Genomic DNA, 20,280 nt, shown 5'->3' with positions numbered 1-20,280 from the left:
CCTTCTTCCATATGTTTGGGGAGTCTCCCACATGCCCTTTGACGAACACCAAACGTGTTTGCTTATTTTTTTCTTTAAGCAATGGCTTTTTTCTGGCCACTCTCCCGTAAAGCCCAGCTCTGTGGAGTGTACGGCTTAAAGTGGTCCTATGGACAGATACTCCAATATGGGTCCCAATCTAGGTTGCCTAGATTGGTTCTCAATTAGAGGCAGCTGTTTATCGTTGTCTCTGATTGGGAACCATATTTAGGCAGCCATATTCCGTTGGGTATTTCGTGGGTTATTGTCTATGTATTGGCTGCTTGTGTCTGCACTTTATATATATAGCTTCACGTTCGTTTTGTTGTTTTGATTAGTTTGTTTAAGTGTTCTTCGTTTCGTGTTAAATAAATAGAAGAATGTATTCGTATCACGCTGCGCCTTGGTCCTTCTCTCTTCCTCCATACGATGAACGTGACACTCTGGGGCCTTTCAGAACGTGTGTACATATTCTGAGATCATGTGACAGATCATGTGACACTTAGATTGCACACAGGTGTACTGTATTTAACTAATTATGTGACTTCTGAAGGTAATAGGTTGCACCAGATCTTATTTAGGGGCTTCATAGCAAAGGGGGTGAATACATATGCACGCACCACTTTTCCGTTTAAAAAAATAATAATTATAAGTAATTTTTTTCATTTCACTTCACCAATTTGGACTATTTTGTGTATGTCCATTACATGAAATCCCCGAAAATCCATTTGAATTACAGGTTGTAATTAAACAAAATAGGAAAAATGCCAAAGGGGGTGAATAATTTTGCAAGGCAATGTAGCTACTATACAATTCAAATACAAATACAAACACTAGAAAGAGCTCTCTTCATTTAAAATGGGCAGTACGCAGACAAAGCCTCCCAAATGGCACCCTATTCCCTATATAGTGCACTACTGTTAACCAGAGCCCTATTAGCCCTGGTCAAAAGTAGTGCACTATAAAGGGATCAGGGTGCTGTAGTGGGATGTTGTTTGATGTTTTGTTGTTCTACTTTCACCCGGCCTGTTTAATGATAAGCAAATGTACGATGACAAACACATTGATTCTATTTCATTATGAGGGAATGTGGAGTAGTCCAAGGATGCATCCCAAATGGCACCATATTCCCTTTATAGTGCACTACATATGGGCCTTGGTCAAAAGTGGTGCGCTATAAAGGGAATAGTAGTGTACCGTTTGGGACGCACGACTAGTGTCCATGTGATTTCTCTAATGAACGATGAAAGGGCTAAATCTGAGAACTTATCGTTCGGGCAGGATACAGACCAGTGCATTTAAATAATTGTTCCGCAGACCGACCAAACAAAAGAGATTTGTGTGTGTGTGTGTGTGTGTGTGTGTGTGTGTGTGTGTGTGTGTGTGTGTGTGTGTGTGTGTGTGTGTGTGTGTGTGTGTGTGTGTTTCTGTGACGCAGTTTAGCCAAATCCTGTAATCCTTTCATCTGATCAAAGTAATAGAAAAGCTTTTAAATTATTTAACAGAAAGGTACAAATTTATGATTTCTAAATACTAGCCAATTGTGGAGACAATGTCTTTTCTGTAATGTGAACGTACAAGGAAACGATCTCCAGAGTCTTCTTGTTAGAAGCATGAAGCACAGTAGAAGGCAGACTTCACTGCTAGATCAGTGTTCCATTAGCCTGGAATTCAAACTAATCCATTTGATTTTGTGACATAGTGCAGCCCTTCAATCCCCCATTCTGCCAGTCACTTTCTCTCCTGTATCCCTCTCCTTTATCTCCCCATTTCCTATTCTGATTTATATTATCTCTGTCATTGCAAAACTTTAATTTACCCAAAAACGTATATTTACAGTGAAACAATGGTGTAACGGAGATGATCAGTTTGGAATCAAGGCAAAAGTTCCCTTTCCCTCAGTCACAGCTCTATTTCTTAATGAAAGTGATATAAAGCCACATTATGTAATACATTTTGAGAACATACGGCCCTTTGGACATAAATGGGACCCCAAAAATTCACCATCATATTATGGCTTAACTTGGATTGGATGCTTTGATGATAGCTAGCAGTGTAATGTACAAAAATAGCCTCTGTTTGGCCAAGAATAATTTGGCACAGACAGTCTATTCTAACTCCCCTCCCTCCCTTTCACTCTCCTTTCAAGCCCCGACTGGATTTAATCCATCTATGCACTATATTCAAGAGGTGCCCTCTTTGGGACAAAAGCATTTGTCAAAATGTAAATCTGTCAACAAAAAAAATCACTTCACAAAGCACCTTGGAAACCACTATTTGCTAACAGCCCTCTTAAGCTAACACTACCATCTGTTTAGCTAACAGTAGCATCTGTTTTGCTAACAGTACCATATCTTTATCTAACAATACCATCTCTTTATCTAACAGTACCATCTCTTTATCTAACAGTACCATCTCACATTTAGCTAACAGTACCATCTCACATTTAGCTAACAGTACCATCTCATGTTTAGCTAACAGTACCATCTTACGTTTCGCTAACAGTACCATCTGATTAGCTAATAGACCATCTGTTTAGCTAACAGTACCATCTGTTCAGTGATTTTGTGACACATTTCAATTTTATTGCAGAGGTGTTGTTGAATGACCTTGTCTTTCTGTGAGAATTATATGAAGCTAGCCCATCAAAATGTAACATCCTGTTTTTCTAAATGGTACTGTTAGCTAAACAGATGTTCTAGTTGGCTTCCATTGAGCGATAGCCCTGGTTTCCACGGACACAGTAGTATACTTTTTTAGCCTGTGTGCTGTAGGATGTCAAATCTGAAACCACTTGAAGCTGGGATGTACCTACTAGCATTTCATTCGCTCTTCCTTATTGTCCATCAACTCCTGGCTGAACTCCACATCGCAGCCACTGAGAAAGCACATGCCTGCATTCCTTACATTGTAGCGCAGCAGGATACAGTGTTTTCATCACTGTAGCACATTCAGAGATTGTATAATAATTCATAGATTTTAAACAAAAACACTTTCTGTTTGTCATAGATGGACAACATTAATAGGAGATGAAAGGTGAGTTCCTACCGAGTCCAGGAAGCCAAGCTAGAGCTCTGTGTGACGTTCACAGCGATGGGGGCAGACGTTTTGATCAAGATAGACCTTTAGAAAATATGCACATTTTCTCTAACACTAAATATACAAATATGTGTTTTATAGTTAGAAGGAAGTTGAAATCTTAGTCATTTTTAAATTTGTAATTTGATTATACTATATTTGTAAACTAGGAAATACATCATATCAAATATAGCATATTCTATCATATTTGTACTGTGTACTTGTATCCTCAAAGTGACTGCACCTCAACAATTTATAATTATTTTTACCAGAAAGGTGAGATGTTAATCTTTATTGGAGTATGCAGCATTACTAGTTATTGTTTATGGCCCTGTCATGATAAATAATAACTTTTGGGGATTACATAGATTACATTTTCAATTACATTTAGTTACATTTAACTGGTTTTAACACACACACACACACACCTCCTTCCCCCCAATCTGTGTCATGTTATGAAACAGAGACAATGACAGCCTAATGATGGTATTAGTTGATGTACAAGAGCCTAGCTTGGGTTGTCATCACACTTTTTCTAGTAAGTGTAAAACTGTCAATTACATAATAATTCATGCCTTCTGGGAATGCTATAAGGTCCAAAAGTTATGGGAGGAGTTAGAAAGTTGGCTGTCAGAAGTATTACTATGTAAATTTCCTGTTAATCTGTCTGTCTGCATATTTCAAGACATGGCATATGAGGGTGCAGTGAGATACCCGATGGGTTGTAGGATACTTTCTCCTAAATCAGTTTGAAAAAACTGGATATCAACCAATCCTCTATCGTTAACACAATTGAAAGGTCAAATGCTTTATTATCTAAATGTTGAAAGTGTGTGGGCGACGGAGAGAAACAAAATGGTGCAGTTTGAGGACATGTGGCAGAGAGTGATGCGGGCGCTGGAGATGGGGGTGTGAGCAGGTGGATCTGGGCAGGTGTGATGTCATTGATGTCTCTGTGTGTTTGTATGCTGCTGGTATGTGTATGTTGTGTATTGTTCGATTTTTTTATTATTATTTTTTTTATATGCCTTTTTCGGATTCTTTATAGCTGACATCATGGATGGCGTGACACATTTTAATTTTATTTTTAGAGGTGTTGTTTCATATAGACCTGGTCGGATAGACCTGGTCCGAGTGAGGGAAGCAGCAGAAAATATATTTTTCAGCTACTTTATTAACCGGAGCAGATAAAGCGTGAAAGGAGGGAGAGAGGCGGGGCTCTGGCAGGCGGGGGATAGGCCGTACTGTGAGTGAATGACACAGGGAGCAGGATGGACGGATGGGAAGACGAAAAACAGCAACCAACCAAGCCGACTTGCTTATTTCTCATCAAATACCATCGTTAAGCCAGCTAACGTTAGCTAGCTAGGTTAATTGAGGCTTCAGTGCATGCGCTTTCTCATTCTACAGTTACAAATAACAACAACCATTCAGAATATTAAGTAGCAGACTACCTGTCGGCTCTTGGTCGTTGTAGCCTATCCTTCTCCTCTAACTTTTAATTCAGTCATTTTAATTTCATTAACCATTGATTAAATATCTCCTAACTTTTGCCACACACTGAGGATCTATGACTGTAGCCTACTGCCGCTTTGAAGACTTATGATTGGCCAACAACAACAACATGCTCCACTCTTGGGTAAAGCAAGAGCAGCAGCATAAATTATAACATTTTCTCTCTATACTTTTTATTTTACCTTTATTTAACTTGGCAAGTCAGTTACGAACAAATTCTTATTTACAATGACGGCCTACACCGGCCAAACCTAGACGACGCTGGGCCAATTGTGTGCCGTAGTGACGCCTCTAGCACTGAGATGCAGTGCATTAGACCGCTGCGCCACTCGGGAGCCTATTACAACTGTAGCGTTCGGATATGTACGGCCCCTTCCGGACAAGTCAGTTAAAATTACACATATACAAGCCCTGTGACAGTCATATCAGATCCCACCCAGACCTGTGACATTATTTAGAATTCTAGATCCAGACCTTCTCCGGTCCCGGATCGGGTTTCGGGTAGTCGGGTACAGGTGGATCCGTGAAGACCTCTACCCTGCTGTGAATATTACAACAGGCTTTTACTGTGATTGCTTGTGATTACTGTTGAGAAGAGTGGAGAGAGAGACAGAGAGCGGGAGAGAGAGAGAGGCATGGTCTAGGTCTAGGATTTCACCCAGTTCATCAGTACTACATTTGTATCATTTCCTTTCTAAACAATTGATTGATATGAAATACGAAATGTTTACTGTGATGTAAATATTTTGACCTAAATTATATACTTCCTCTATTTCCTTATAATGCATTGATGCATTAGGTCTCTCTCGTGAAAGAGGTCTAGTTAAATAAAGGCTATATAAAGGCTATATAAAATATACACTATCGTTCAAAAGTTTGGGGTCACTTAGAAATGTCCTTGTTTTTGAAAGAAAAGCTAAAATTTTGTCCATTAAAATAACATCAAATTGATCAGAAATAAAGTGTAGACATTGTTAATGTTGCAAATGACTATTGTAGCTGGAAACGGCTGATTATTAATGGAATATCTACATAGGCGTACAGAGGCCCATTACCACCAACCAGCACTCCTGTGTTCCAATGGCACGTTGTGTTAGCTAATCCAAGTTTATCATTTTAAAAGGCTAATTGATCATTAGAAAACCCTTTTGCAATGATGTTAGCACAGCTGAAAATTGTTGTGCTGATTAAAAGAAGCAATAAAACTGGCCTTCTTTAGACTAGTTGAGTATCTGGAGCATCAGCATTTGTGGGTTCGATTACAAGCTCAAAATGGCCAGACACAAAGAACTTTCTTCTGAAACTCGTGAGTCTATTATTGTTCTGAAAAATTAAGGCTATTCCATGCGAGAAACTGAAGATCTCTTACAACGCTGTTACTCCCTTCACAGAACAGCGCAAACTGGCTCTAACCAGAATAGAAAGAGGAGTGGGAGGCCCCGGTGCACAACTGAGCAAGAGGACAAGTCCATTAGAGTGTCTAGTTTGAGAAACAGACATCTCACAAGTCCTCAACTGGCAGCTTCATTAAATAGTACCCGCAAAACACCAGTCTCAACATCAACAGTGAAGAGGCGACTCCGGGATGCTGGCCTTCTAGGCAGAGTTGCAAAGAAAAATCTATATCTCATGCCAATGAAAATAAAATATTAAGATGGGCAAAATAACACAGACAATGGACAGAGGAAGATTGGAAAAAAGTGTTATGGACAGACGACTCTAAGTTTGAGCTGTTCGGATCACAAAGAAGAACATTCGTGAGACGTAGAAAAAATGAAAAGATGCTAGAGGAATGCTTGACGCCATCTGTCAAGCATGGTGGCGGCAATGTGATGATCTGGGGGTGCTTTGGTGGTGGTAAAGTGGGAGATTTGTACAGGGTAAAAGGGATCTTGAAGAAGGAAGGCAGTCACTCCATTTTACAACGCCATGCCATACCCTGTGGACAGTGCTTAATTGGAGCCAATTTACTCCTACAACAGGACAATGACACAAAGCACAGCTCCAAACTATGCAATAACTATTTAGGGAAGAAGCAGTCAGCTGGTATTCTGTCTATAATGGAGTGGCCAGCACAGTCACCGGATCTCAAAACTATTAAGCTGTTGTGGGAGAAGCTTGACCTTTTGGTACGTAAGAAGGGCATATCAAGCCAATCCAACTTGTGGGAGGTGCTTCGGGGAGCATGGGGTGAAATCTCTTCAGATTACCTCAACAAATTGACAACTGGAATGCCAAAGGTCTGCAAGGCTGTAATTGCTGCAAATGGAGGATTCTTTGAACATGGCAAAGTTTTAGAACTTTAGAAGTTTTAGAAATCATTATTTATAACCTTGTCAATGTCTTGACTAGAGGTCGACCGATTAATCAGAATGGCCGATTAATTAGGGCCGATATCAAGTTTTCATAGCAATCGGAAATCGGTATTTTTGGACACCGATTTGGCCGATAAAAAAATATATATATATATTATTTTTTTACACCTTTATTTAATCTTTATTTAATTAGGCAAGTCAGTTAAGAACACATTCTTATTTTCAATGACGGCCTGGGAACGGTGGGTTAACTGCCTCGTTCAGGGGAAGAACGACAGATTTTTACCTTGTCAGCTCGGGGAATTCAATCTTCCAACCTTACAGTTAACTAACCACCTGATTACATTGCACTCAACGAGGAGCCTGACTGTTACGCAAATGCAGTAAGCCAAGGTAAGTTGCTAGCTAGCATTAAACTTATCTTATATAAAACAATCAATCAATCATAATCACTAGTTAACTACACATGGTTGATGATATTACTAGTTTATCTAGTGTGTCCTGCGTTGCATATTATCGATGCGGTGCGTATCGTTGCTCCAATGAGTACCTAACCATAAACATGGCCTTTCTTAAAATCAATACACATAAGTATATATTTTTAAACCTGCATATTTAGCTAAAAGAAATCCAGGTTAGCAGGCAATATTAACCAGGTGAAATTGTGTCACTTTTCTTGCATTCATTGCACGCAGAGTCAGTGTATATGCAACAGTTTGGGCCGCCTAATTTGCCAGAATGTTACGTAATTATGACATAACATTGAAGGTTGTGCAATGTAACAGGAATATTTAGATTTATGGATGCAATCCCTTAGATAAAATACGGAACGGTTCCGTATTTCACTGAAAGAATAAACGTCTTGTTTTCGAGATGATAGTTTCCGGAATCGACAATATTAATGACCTAAGGCTCGTATTTCTGTGTGTTTTTATGTTATAATTAAGTCTATGATTTGATAGAGCAGTCTGACTGAGCGATGGTAGGCACCAGCAGGCTCATAAGCATTCATTCAAACAGCACTTTAGTGCGTTTTGCCAGCAGCTCTGCTGTTTATGATTTCAAGCCTATCAACTCCTGAGATGAGGCTGGTGTAACTGATGTGAAATGGCTAGCTAGTTAGCGGGGTGCGCGCTAATAGCGTTTCAAACGTCACTCGCTCTGAGACTTGGAGTGGTTGTTCCCATTGCTCTGCAAGGGCCGCGGCTTTTGTGGAGTGATGGGTAACGCTGCTTCGAGGGTGGCTGTTGTCGTTGTGTTCCTGGTTCGAGCCCAGCTGGGAGCGAGCAGAGGGACGGAAGCTATACTGTTACACTGGCAATACTGAAGTGCCTATAAGAACATCCAATAGTCAAAGGTTAAGGAAATACAAATGGTATAGGGAGAAATAGTCCTATAAATACTATAATAACTACAACCTAAAACTTCTTACCTGGGAATATTGAAGACTCATGTTAAAAGGAACCACCAGCTTTCATATGTTCTCATGTTCTGAGCAAGGAACTTAAACGTTAGCTTTCTTACATGGCACATACTGCACTTTTACTTTCTTCTCCAACACTTTGTTTTTGCATTATTTAAACCAAATTGAACATGTTTCATTATTTATTTGAGGCTAAATTGATTTTATTGATGTATTATATTAAGTTTAAATAAGTGTTCATTCAGTATTGTTGTAATTGTCATTAACACCTGAAACCCCACCTCTTTAAGGAATACCTAGGATAGGATAAAGTAATCCTTCTAACCCCCCCCCCCCCTTAGAGTTAGATGCACTATTGTAAAGTGGTTGTTCCACTGGACATCATAAGGTGAATGCACCAACTTGTAAGTCGCTCTGGATAAGAGCGTCTGCTAAATGACTTAAATGTAATGTAAATGTAAATTAAATATCGGCCGATTAATCGGTATCGGCTTTTTTGGTCCTCCAACAAACGGTATCTGTATCGGCGTGGAAAAATCATACTCGGTCGACCTCTAGTCTTGACTACATTTCCTATTCACTTTGCTCCTCATTTCATGTATATTTTCATGGAAAACAAGGAAATTTCTAAGCGACCCCAAACTTTTGAATGGTAGTGTATATACTGTACATGACAGTAATGTATGGAGGATAAAAGTAAATTACGTTTACACACATTTTTTATGTGTAGTATTTTCACACATATACTGTAGCTCTAAATGTCATGTTAGCATATACACTGCCTGCCACCATCATCATCTTGATAATTGTTTGGCCTTTTAACACCTTGTTTACCACATACATCTTTGTTAATTAGAGTATTTTTACAGCATTATTTGTCTTGACAAGTTGTTGATAGCCAACTACTTTTTTGCCAAAGTCACATGGACTAAATATAGACACAGACAGCTACTCCACCCGCATCCTTCTTCCTTCTCTCTCTCCCTAACGCCACCCCACTTCTTTTTTCTGTTCCCCCTCTCCTATCCTCCCTTTTCTTTATCCTCTTTCCCTCCCCTCTCCTCTCCCCTTTACTGTCTCCAACTCCTCTCTTCACTGTAGGGAAGTACGTCACCACACCTAGGTTGGACAGAATTGGGTTACCACGTGGACAAGCTGCTGTGCTACTTCAGAAAGAAAGCCCAAACCACAGCATACTGTCTGCCAGAATGAATAACTGCAGAGGAAAGATTTCATTGTGGCACAACATGTTGTAGGCAACCTTAAAAGAGATTGCATTATGCTAATATGACATTGCATTATGTTAATATGACATGGCAAATTATCAGTCTTTTCTCCTATGAAAGGTCAATGGTTTGTGCACGATCCCAAAAAGCCGTGAAAGCTGTGTATTTTTTTCAGACAGTCAGTATTATGGCCATGTGCTATCCTTATGGATTTCAATATAATGAAGTACAGTTTCTGCCTATAGTATATCACATCCTATCAATGAGGTAGCTAACCAAAATTATAAGTGTACCCAATCTTACGAAAACCTAGAGTTTATGGCCCCAAAGAGACAGCAAACCAAGATTTGGGTTGAGCTTCAATCTTGCTCCTCAATACCACCATCAACCATCCCACCATCACCACCACCATCATCCACTCCATCGTACTACCAGCGTCCATCCCACCATCAAAATCAGGATTAGTTTAGATCATGAATCATAAATCCCTCAGATCTACCAAAGCCAGCTGAGTCTGTGTGCAGTCAAAAACACGATTTCCTTTGTTTTATATATATTTCCACACTATGAGGTTGGAATTATACTGTGAAATTGTGAAAAATATGATAACGTCCTTTTAGTGTAAGAGCTGTTTAAAAAGACTGCCTGAAATTTCCGCCTGTCGTGGTGGAATGGAGTTTTGGCCTTCCATGGTGACATCACCAGGCGGTAAATTGGTTAATAGACCAATAAGAAATAGAGTTCCAAACGTCTCTGCCAATAACAGCTGTTTTCAGTGTTCCCCTCCTCACTCAGACCACTCCCAGACAGCCCTAGCAAAATTCTACTTTGAGAAATGTCTCTTTGCTAAGAAGCATTTTTTTTAAACTATTTTAATTGAAAACAATAAAAGTATGGTACTTAATTGTTACAAAGAAAGGATTTGATACTAACATAATAACAGCTGCATTGGCCCTTTCAGATTGGCTGCCTGGTTGAGTTCCTTTAGGCCCAAAGCAGCCATTTTTCTCTCAATATCAAATCAAATTAAAATTGTCAAAAAGAAACAAAAATAGCTTCTTAGTAAATAACAATTTCTTGAGCAAGAATATTTCTAGGAATTCTGGAAGTGGTCTGAGTGGGGAGGAGAATATGGAAAACGAGTTGTTATATTGGCAGAGAAGTTTGGAACTCTTTTCTTTTGGTCTATTAAATCATTTAACCAACAAGATCTCCTGGTTTTACCAATTTGACTTCAGATTCGAACGTTTATCCACGTTTCTTCAAACGTCAAATTTCGAAGTGTTTTTGACACCGTGGCTTGACTCCTCCTTCTCAAAACCCATTGGAGGAGAACGTCAGGGGAGAGGGACCTCTGGCTTTCTCATCCAATTGGTTTTGAGAAGGAGGCAAAGAGAGAGGAGAGAGGACGGGAGGAATTTGTAATTGAGATTCTCCCATATTCTATTTCTATGGTTTCATACCTCTGACGGTACATCATGACTTTTGGATAGCTCAAGAAAGAATAGCTGCCTGGTGTCTATATGTTCGTACTCAGCAGAGGGAGAAATGGAGAAAGGAAGATTGTTCCTCTCAGGACAGTGGCAGCCATGATCCGTTCTCACTGTATTCTCACTCTGTCTTCCTCTCTCCTCACCAGGATTATTATTCTCCCGACATCTGACATGCAGGAGGCCGGGCACACACACGCACACACACACACACACACACACACACACACACACACACACACACACACACACACACACACACACACACACACACACACACACACACACACAAATACACAAACACACACACACACACACCAGGCATACCACACACGGCACAGTACCTCACTGTGTTCTGCACATGCATGAACAATAGAGCAATTGCAGAATACTGTAGTCAAGCCTAGTGAGGCAGTGTGTTTACACACCAAAGCATAGAGGGACACACACACACACACACACAATGGTATGGAAAACAAAGTGAGGTGTTAAGGTAACATGGATTTGTAGGTCATTTTAGTCATTCATCATCTGTCATTCAATGTATATAGAACAAGTATTTGATACACTGCCGATTTTGCAGGTTTTCCTACTTACAAAGCATGTAGAGGTCTGTAATTTTTATCATAGGTACACTTCAACTGTGAGAGACGGAATCTAAAACAAAAATCCAGAAAATCACATTGTATGATTTTTAAGTAATTAATTTGCATTTTATTGCATGACATAAGTATTTGATACATCAGAAAAGCAGAACTTAATATTTGGTACAGAAACCTTTGTTTGCAATTACAGAGATCATACATTTCCTGTAGTTCTTGACCAGGTTTGCACACACTGCAGCAGGGATTTTGGCCCACTCCTCCATACAGACCTTCTCCAGGTCCTTCAGGTTTCGGGGCTGTCGCTGGGCAATACGGACTTTCAGCTCCCTCCAAAGATTTTCTATTGGGTTCAGGTCTGGAGACTGGCTAGGCCACTCCAGGACCTTGAGATGCTTCTTACAGAGCCACTCCTTAGTTGCCCTGGCTGTGTGTTTTGGGTCGTTGTCATGCTGGAAGACCCAGCCACGACCCATCTTCAATGCTCTTATTGAGGGAAGGAGGTTGTTGGCCAAGATCCTGCGATACATGGCCCCATCCATCCTCCCCTCAATACGGTGCAGTCGTCCTGTCCCCTTTGCAGAAAAGTATCCCCAAAGAATGATGTTTCCACCTCCATGCTTCACGGTTGGGATGGTGTTCTTGGGGTTGTACTCATCCTTCTTCTTCCTCCAAACACGGCGAGTGGAGTTTAGACCAAAAAGCTCTATTTTTGTCTCATCAGACCACATGACCTTCTCCCATTCCTCCTCTGGATCATCCAGATGGTCATTGGCAAACTTCAGACGGGCCTGGACATGCACTGGCTTGATCAAAGGGACCTTGTGTGCGCTGCAGGATTTTAATCCTTGACGGCGTAGTGTTTTACTAATGGTTTTCTTTGAGACTGTGGTCCCAGCTCTCTTCAGGTCATTGACCAGGTCCTGCCGTGTAGTTCTGGGCTGATCCCTCACCTTTCTCATGATCATTGATGCCCCACGAGGTGAGATCTTGCATGGAGCCCCAGACCGAGGGTGATTGACCGTCATCTTGAACTTCTTCCATTTTCTAATAATTGCGCTAACAGTTGTTGCCTTCTCACCAAGCTGCTTGCCTATTGTCCTGTAGCCCATCCCAGCCTTGTGCAGGTCTACAATTTTATCCCTGATGTCCTTACCCAGCTCTCTGGTCTTGGCCATTGTGGAGAGGTTGGAGTCTGTTTGAGTGTGTGGACAGGTGTCTTTTATACAGGTAACGAGTTCAAACAGGTGCAGTTAATACAGGTAATGAGTGGAGAACAGGAGGGCTTCTTAAAGAAAAACTAACAGGTCTGTGAGAGCCGGAATTCTTACTGGTTGGTAGGTGATCAAATACTTATGTCATGCAATAAAATGCAAATTAATTACTTAAAAATCATACAATGTGAATTTCTGGTGTTTTAGATTCCGTCTCTCACAGTTGAAGTGTACCTATGATACAAATTACAGACCTCTACATGCTTTGTAAGTAGGAAAACCTGCAAAATCGGCAGTGTATCAAATACTTGTTCTCCCCACTGTATATGAAACGTTCTACTGTAGAATACACCATCATGGGAGTATCAGCATAAACCATCTCCCAAAACCAATAGAGGAGTCTTCCAAAGTTGCGTCTGAGAGAAGGTTACTGTTTGGGTTCCCATCCTGTGACTGCTATTCCAGACATATTCTAAATGAGACCATGTTGGCTACTGAGGAGCTACATGCACAAGACAATCAAATGTACGAAATTGTCTATATCATAATGGGAGCATCAGCAGTATTAAAAAAACAAACATTTAACCTTCATTTAACTAGGCAAGTCAGTTAAAAATAAATTCTTATTTACAATGACGGCCTACCGGGGAACAGTGGGTTAACTGCCTTGTTCAGGGGCAGAAAACAGATTTTTACCTTGTCAGCTCAGGGACTCGATTCAGCAACCTTTCAGTTACTGGCCCAATGCTCTAACCACTAGGCTACCTGCCGCCCCTGTGCCCCTGAACCAAAGGAGCCCCTAAATGATGGTTTCTATTTGTATTTCCACCCTGTGAGAGGCTGCTCTCGTCAGGGCTAATATTCCTCTTAGGCTACACTCCTCCAGGAGTCAGTTTCATATTTATGTTCAAGCCCACATAATAAGTACCACCAATGGAATACAGTGTCTGCTCTGAGAATAATTGAAGAGAAGAATATAACTAATGTGGCATGAAGTAGCAGGTGTCTCACTGCAGGGGAATACAGAAATGAAGATTAGGTGTCAGTCCCTATGGGCCCTGGTTAAAAGTAGTGCGCTATGGAAGGAATAGGGTGCCATTTGGGATGTAACCAAGAGATAATGTTGTCTTTACTTCATCAACAAAGCCATTAGCAATGCAACGAGGACATGACAAACAATGATAGGAAATAGACGGAGCTTGTCCAAACAGTAACACCTTCTCAAATGGGATCATTGAAAAGATTCACATTTCCAACATCTGCCTTCAAATCACAGAAGAATATGGTCCAACATTGCACCAACATCTATAGGCCAAGATCTAGCCATAAGAGCACATGAGCAATGTTAGAAGTCCACTATCTTCTCTGAAATGCTAACCTTGAAATCAAGCAAAATGTCACCAAGAAAAGGTTTCTGATGTATTTCACATTTCTTAAATATACTTAATTTAGAATGCTTAGATGATGCTATTGTAACCACTCATCAAAGATCGATAGAGCAAGATTGAGTTGGAAGAAATGAATACAGGTGGCAGGGCCTCTAGTCTTGGCTACATGATGTTATGGAATACACAGTATACTGCATACAGCACAGGAGGTGGTGGCACCTTAATTGTGGAAGACGGGCTTGTGGTAATGGCAGTAGCAGAATAGGTGGAATGGTATCAAACATGGTGTCTAGGTGTTTGATGTCATTCCATTTGCTCCGTTCCAGCCATTATTATGAGCCATTCTCCCCTCAGCAGCCTCCTGTTGCATACAGTTACTGCAAATATTCTACACATATGTGCCTATTGTAGTTGCTCCATATATTTTCTTTGCATGTGTATGTGGAAATCACTTCCTTCATCTTCTTCCAAATACGTATCGTTTTTAATGACTGGAAACTTTCAGAAGGAGGTAAAGCCATTGGAGATGAAGAAACGTCATAGGTCAACCATTCCCTGGTGACCTCTTCCAGGTAAAGGCAAGACACCTTAGAGAATGAGGAACACCTGCAAGTTGGGCTAATGAGCCCTTGCAGGAGCTCAACCACTCATTAACAACCTTACAAACAACTATGACAGCATATGTTCAAAAATTGTTGTATAATGATTAACCTATTTTGCACTGGAGGGTAGGTTACTTGAAATTCTTGAATTGGCCTACTAGATAAGGCCTAAAGACCTATCGGGCCTACAGGCCTGTTGGGCTATCCTGGTCTAGAGGAAGAGAATATGTGCATTTTCTGTAAACTGTTGGACTACTAATACCGCTTGAAATGATGGAAAACGATAAATAATCATGTCGTCTTGTTGTTTAGATAAAGGGGAGCTGTTGGATATTGTTAGTAAGACAGACAACGGCCCAAAAGAGAATCCAGATATCTTACCTTCGCTGCAGTCTTTGCCCTGGTAGTCGGTCTGCGAGCAGTCGCACGTGGGTTCATCGTTAATGACATTGCAGACCCCTCCATTTAAACACATGTTGGCTGCTGCACCACAGAGGTCGTTAATGACCCCCGCGCTGTTTAAAAGCACAGATTCCGTATTGTTGACCTTTATGTCCGTTATCCATCCGGAAAAAGGTACATGGTCCTTGACCACAGCTGATGTTAACCTTAAAGCCACAGATCGTAATTCCGGTGGTATTCCCCCAAGAAACAAGTGGCTGAAGACAGTCATATCCCTTCTTTTCGACTTCACTTCGACCCACTTCACTTCATTGTCCACCATTAGCGTTGTGTTTTTAAAGTTTCTCCATATTGTCACAGCATGCCACTGGCTGTCATTGACTGCTGTGTTGGTTAGAACCGTTGCAGGCTCAGCGCAGAAGATGGAGAATCGAAGACTGAGTTTACCGTTGTGTATTAGGAGTTCTAAAAAGTCGCAGAATCCCTCGTCATCGAAGTACACTAACAGCCCGTGGGAACTCTTAGTTTTCATGTTGAAGCTCATTTCACTCTCACAACATGCATTCCACATTGGAAACCTGGCCCACTGTCCCTCTGCGCCTGTAAACTCCATAGTAGCCCCCATGTCTACCATACAGCACAAGAGAAGGCCTACCCATATTAGATGGGCGCCATGCCGCATTGCAAGAACCATGATGTGACCGAATTGTTCTTTAGGTCTAGGCTACAATACCGCTGAGTCAGATTTCAGACGGAATTGTCTTTTATCAAGCTAGATGAAGTTAGGGGTAAATGTGATGTAATACGCTGACTTACCACTAAGAATTGTGTATGTGAACTGACACATTGTAAACCTAAATTAATTATTTTGTTGTCATAGCCTACCAGCAAGCTACACTAGTCTCCCGAAGAAAATACCATCTTTCAATATAGGACCACTTTCTGTCGCCCCAATATCCCAATTTCTCAGTCCTATATATTTTTATTTATTCTGTCAATATCTTCTGTCTCTCTATTAGTTTTTTTTCTATAATCCAGATTTTCTTCCAAAAACAGGCAATGGTGATTCAGAATCCAATTTCCATCAGGCCTTTTATTTTTCTTGATTTTTGAATGTTTCTTATTTTCGGTGCCAGGCAGCTAGAACGCACCAGTCGGTTCTACTGCTGTTGAAACGGCGTCAATAACCATCCTATTCACACCAGCGAGAAGTGGCGGGCATCCAGAGTCATTGCTTTTGGCTTCTCACCCTGCATCCTCCGCCAAACAGAACGATTGTTATTGTTTGATTGATTATCGCATGGAGCTTTTCTTTTTTTTCCAAGGCCAGTCTCTGATCCAAAAAGCTTACAACATAATGAGAAGACGATCTGTAAAAAGAAAAGCAAAATAAGAACGGACAGTTCATTTTGTTTTAGAATCATTTTGTCTATCAATTTGTCATATCATGTTAGCCATCTTACATAATTATGATATATTCAGTAGAGGATGAACGGAGACCCCAAGGAATTGTGGGGAGCTGCGGTGGCGTGCCGATTGAAAGCACAGGAATCTCGGGATCTAGACTCAGTATTGCCAGGTAAATTATGTATGTTTTGGTTGCAAAGAGAGCACATTCGCTCACACCTGCACGTCCTTATGTGTTCTATATCAATGGAAGATGTATTCTGTCTCAAAGGGTAGCCTACGTCGTTAGCGCGGATACGTTCTCTTTGCGCACACACATTCTTTGCGCACAAGGCGGTCGCCTGTCCAACAAATGTCAGGGAAACTTAACATAAGTAAGCATTTCATTATTAGTCTACACCTGTTGTTTGCGAAGAATGTGACGGATAACATTTGATTCGATTCGATTTTCATGTAGGCTATGTATATATGAATGTTTCACTGCAATTAGAAGCAACTTTCTCAAAGCAAATCTAAGCAGCTCACAATTACATAGACATCAACTAGCAATAGTCACCACCACTAGGCCTACATCATTTAATTCAATTACATCTAGAGAGATCGTTTAGAATTGTAAATAGCTTATTCGAAAAAGTCGATCAAAATATGTCTACAGCAGTAGCCTGTCTTATGTAACACACTTCTTTCTCCCCATAGCTATCCCAGGGGGGAGAGGATACTTTTACCTTCCCCTATCAACCCTAATAGCCCGCCACAGGTGACGATATTATACGCCTCACAAAATGCTCCGCATCCAAGCAGCAGCATCCACAATCCTCTCAGCACAGGAACGTTCCATGAACTCTCTCTATACATAAGTAGATCGCATTCTAAATGTTGTGTTAGATAGGATAAGTGTTTTTGTTATTCCAGAGAATCTGCATGTAATGAAACTGCTGGAATATTGTTTGTAGGTTTCCTCGTTATTTCATATTTTGTTTAACTCAGACATTCCAGTAGAATTAAGACAAGCGCATGAATTCAGAATTTTCAAAGGGGACGAGTTGCCTACCAGACCTCGGTTCAAATACCATGTTAACTATTTAAGTTACTTTCACATACATTTCGAAGGAAGTATTTGCACACGTTCACAAAGTAGTTGCCTACATTTGGAAAGTATTGGCATGCACGGCATGTATTTTTTTTTATAGGAAATTACTTGAAAACAGGGATAGAGTACTTTCAAATACTTAAAATCGAAGTTGTTGAATTCGGCCACATTGTTTGAAAATACGAAAATACACAGGAAATAAGTATCCTATGTAGAACACGCATACTTAAATACGCATGTATTTGAACCCAGGTCTGGACAGGACAGACAGAAAATGACCTTTCAATCAAACCTAAACGAAAATCATTCCATCCAAATAAGCTATACAGTTTGCTAGAAGCCATAATAGACGGGGGATCGGGGACTGGAAATGAGTTACAGAGATTCAACCCATATCAAGTCAAATGTACCATAATATAATGACAGAATGGCATGAAGATAAACATGAGATTCCACAGCTGGCCCCATTATACTGGCTGTCTTACTCTCAACACATCAGATGATATTAAATTGACCCGTGCCTTCTACAGCAAACAAATTTAGCATATAAACGTGTTTTTATAAGGCACTTGACAACATCCCTTAAATATTGCTAACAATAATTAAATAAAATCTGCGGATGACACAGTTCCAAACGATTATGCATGTTTTATGATTTTTCATCAGCTATTCCGTTGCCCGTCTAGCAGCTCAACCTAATAGAGAAAAATGAAACCATACATGGAAAATACAAGGTCTCTTTTACCTGCATCTAGAATCTGATCATGCATGGATATCCAGGACCGACCCAAATCAGAACCCAAGTCCTCGTTTTCGATACCAAAGTATTGGAGGATCATCTCTTGTTTCGAACACCACCTTTCATCTCAATTAGGCTACCCACCAAATAACATCACCATGCAGTGATCTCCGACTCAAACTACCCCAACAGATCCACACTAAAAACCCTCAGCCTCACACTATTTTAGAAAACTGTGAATCACCGCATCATTGATCATCAGAGACCGAAAAAATAAATGAGTTATCTCTCATATGTTCTAAAACTTACCAACACCTTTATAACGATTGAAAGAAGTCAACTCATAACGGTACTTTACCTAGGTTATTCCTCCTTTTCGATCTTCAGAAAACGAAACAAATGTAGATAAACAGAGTCCCGGGAAAATCCTGTAATTTTGGTGAGGGAAAAACGGTGCAAACGGTGCACTCTGCCTCCCTGCTGCGCTCTGCAACAGACTGTCAGAAGGCAGAGACAGCGAGCGGATCACGTGTCTCTCTCTCTCTCTCTGTGTAGCTGAATGGCTACCGCCTACTGGAGAGGGGAGGGGCCGAATGCTGCAGCACCTTGGACAGCGCCGTGCGCCGCTGCGCAGGTTGACGTTTATTGTCACGAATCTTGTGCTGGAGGCAGAACTGAGCGATTTCCGTAGATGGGGTAGCTGCAAATTCAAAATTGTCTGGATCATGAAAACAAAAATGTGCTTTTTGGTCTTAATTTAATGTTATGGTTAGGCATTAGGGTTAGCAGTGTGGTTACGTTTAGGGGTACGGTTAGGGTTAGGTTTCAAATGAAATTGTATGACTTTGTGGTTGTGCCAGCTAGTGACCATTCTGCAGAGCTGCCTCCAGGGCAAGATTCATGACAGTACATGACAACCTGCCGCCGCTGCTGCCGAACGAACAGAATACATATTCATCCACACTCACCAACCGTTGCCTCGGCAGACCTACGTGAAGTCACATTTCGTTACAAATAATACACGAATAATATATCGATGAATTAGAGAGACAGGTGGGAAAAAAGAAGGGTGCGGTGCAGGGAAAATTAGTATTCTGTCGGCAACGGGGGTGGAAAACGGAAGAGGGAGAGGGGAGAGAGAAGCGATGCAACGTAACAGCATCAGGCTGCGCAGCGAAGTGATGTGGCGACGTTTGAGGCCGGCAGGGAGTTCTCTTGATAATGGGATTTTTCTTACCATGAACACATTCTTTTAGTTGAAGTAGTGTAAGCTAAACAACATTATTGATTCCCTCGGGTAAATGTAACACAGCGAATTAAAGTGGACACTGTCGTTTAGCAAGTCTTATAAAAAGCAGGCCAACAAGAGCATATAGACTACTGTTCTGTAAAATGATCAGCTCTTGCTTGTTATAGCTTAAATCAATACTACAGTTAAGGGATATGATCATAATAGCCAACTTTGGGAGTGGTGATATTTGAAAATGTTTGATATGATATAGGCTAATTAACAATATAAAACATTGAACCATTAGGCCTACTTAATGTTTCCATTTGTCTGTTTGTTATAGTTTGGTAAACGACCCAGCTCCACAGTTAATCGTCTCATTCCAACCCTCATTCAGAACATATCCTCATGACCAATGAGTGAGTCCGGTATTTCATGGCATAAATAAAAGCCAAATAGCGGTCCTGGCGCTAACATTTGACCCACTGAGGGACCCTCACTATAACTATTCTAGATTGGTGTCTGAAGGCATCGCGGTCCAAT

General features: G+C 40.8%; 1 protein-coding gene across 22 annotated transcripts in view; it reads right to left on the bottom strand.

Annotated features, from left to right (window-relative positions):
• LOC139580539 (neurexin-1a-like) overlaps positions 1-19,061 on the bottom strand; it is a 605,221-nt gene extending 586,160 nt beyond the window's left edge. For 21 of the 22 annotated variants that reach the window (XM_071409319.1, XM_071409321.1, XM_071409331.1 and 18 more), the window contains exons 1-2: positions 18,868-19,061; positions 15,253-16,643 (exon numbers count right to left, since the gene is read on the bottom strand). In XM_071409319.1, the coding sequence (XP_071265420.1) occupies positions 15,253-15,967 (715 nt within the window). In that variant the 5' untranslated portion in view covers positions 15,968-16,643; positions 18,868-19,061. Of the gene's footprint in view, positions 1-15,252; positions 16,644-18,818 lie in introns of all 22 variants that reach the window. The other variant, XM_071409320.1, reaches the window with a different exon arrangement.
• Between the last annotated feature and the right edge of the window lie 1,219 nt (positions 19,062-20,280).

The sequence above is a fragment of the Salvelinus alpinus genome, chromosome 7, assembly GCF_045679555.1.
Source record: "Salvelinus alpinus chromosome 7, SLU_Salpinus.1, whole genome shotgun sequence".
In the NCBI taxonomy this organism is placed as follows: domain Eukaryota; kingdom Metazoa; phylum Chordata; class Actinopteri; order Salmoniformes; family Salmonidae; genus Salvelinus; species Salvelinus alpinus.
Note: the sequence above shows the minus strand (reverse complement) of the source record. Positions and strands in the feature narration are given on the sequence as shown.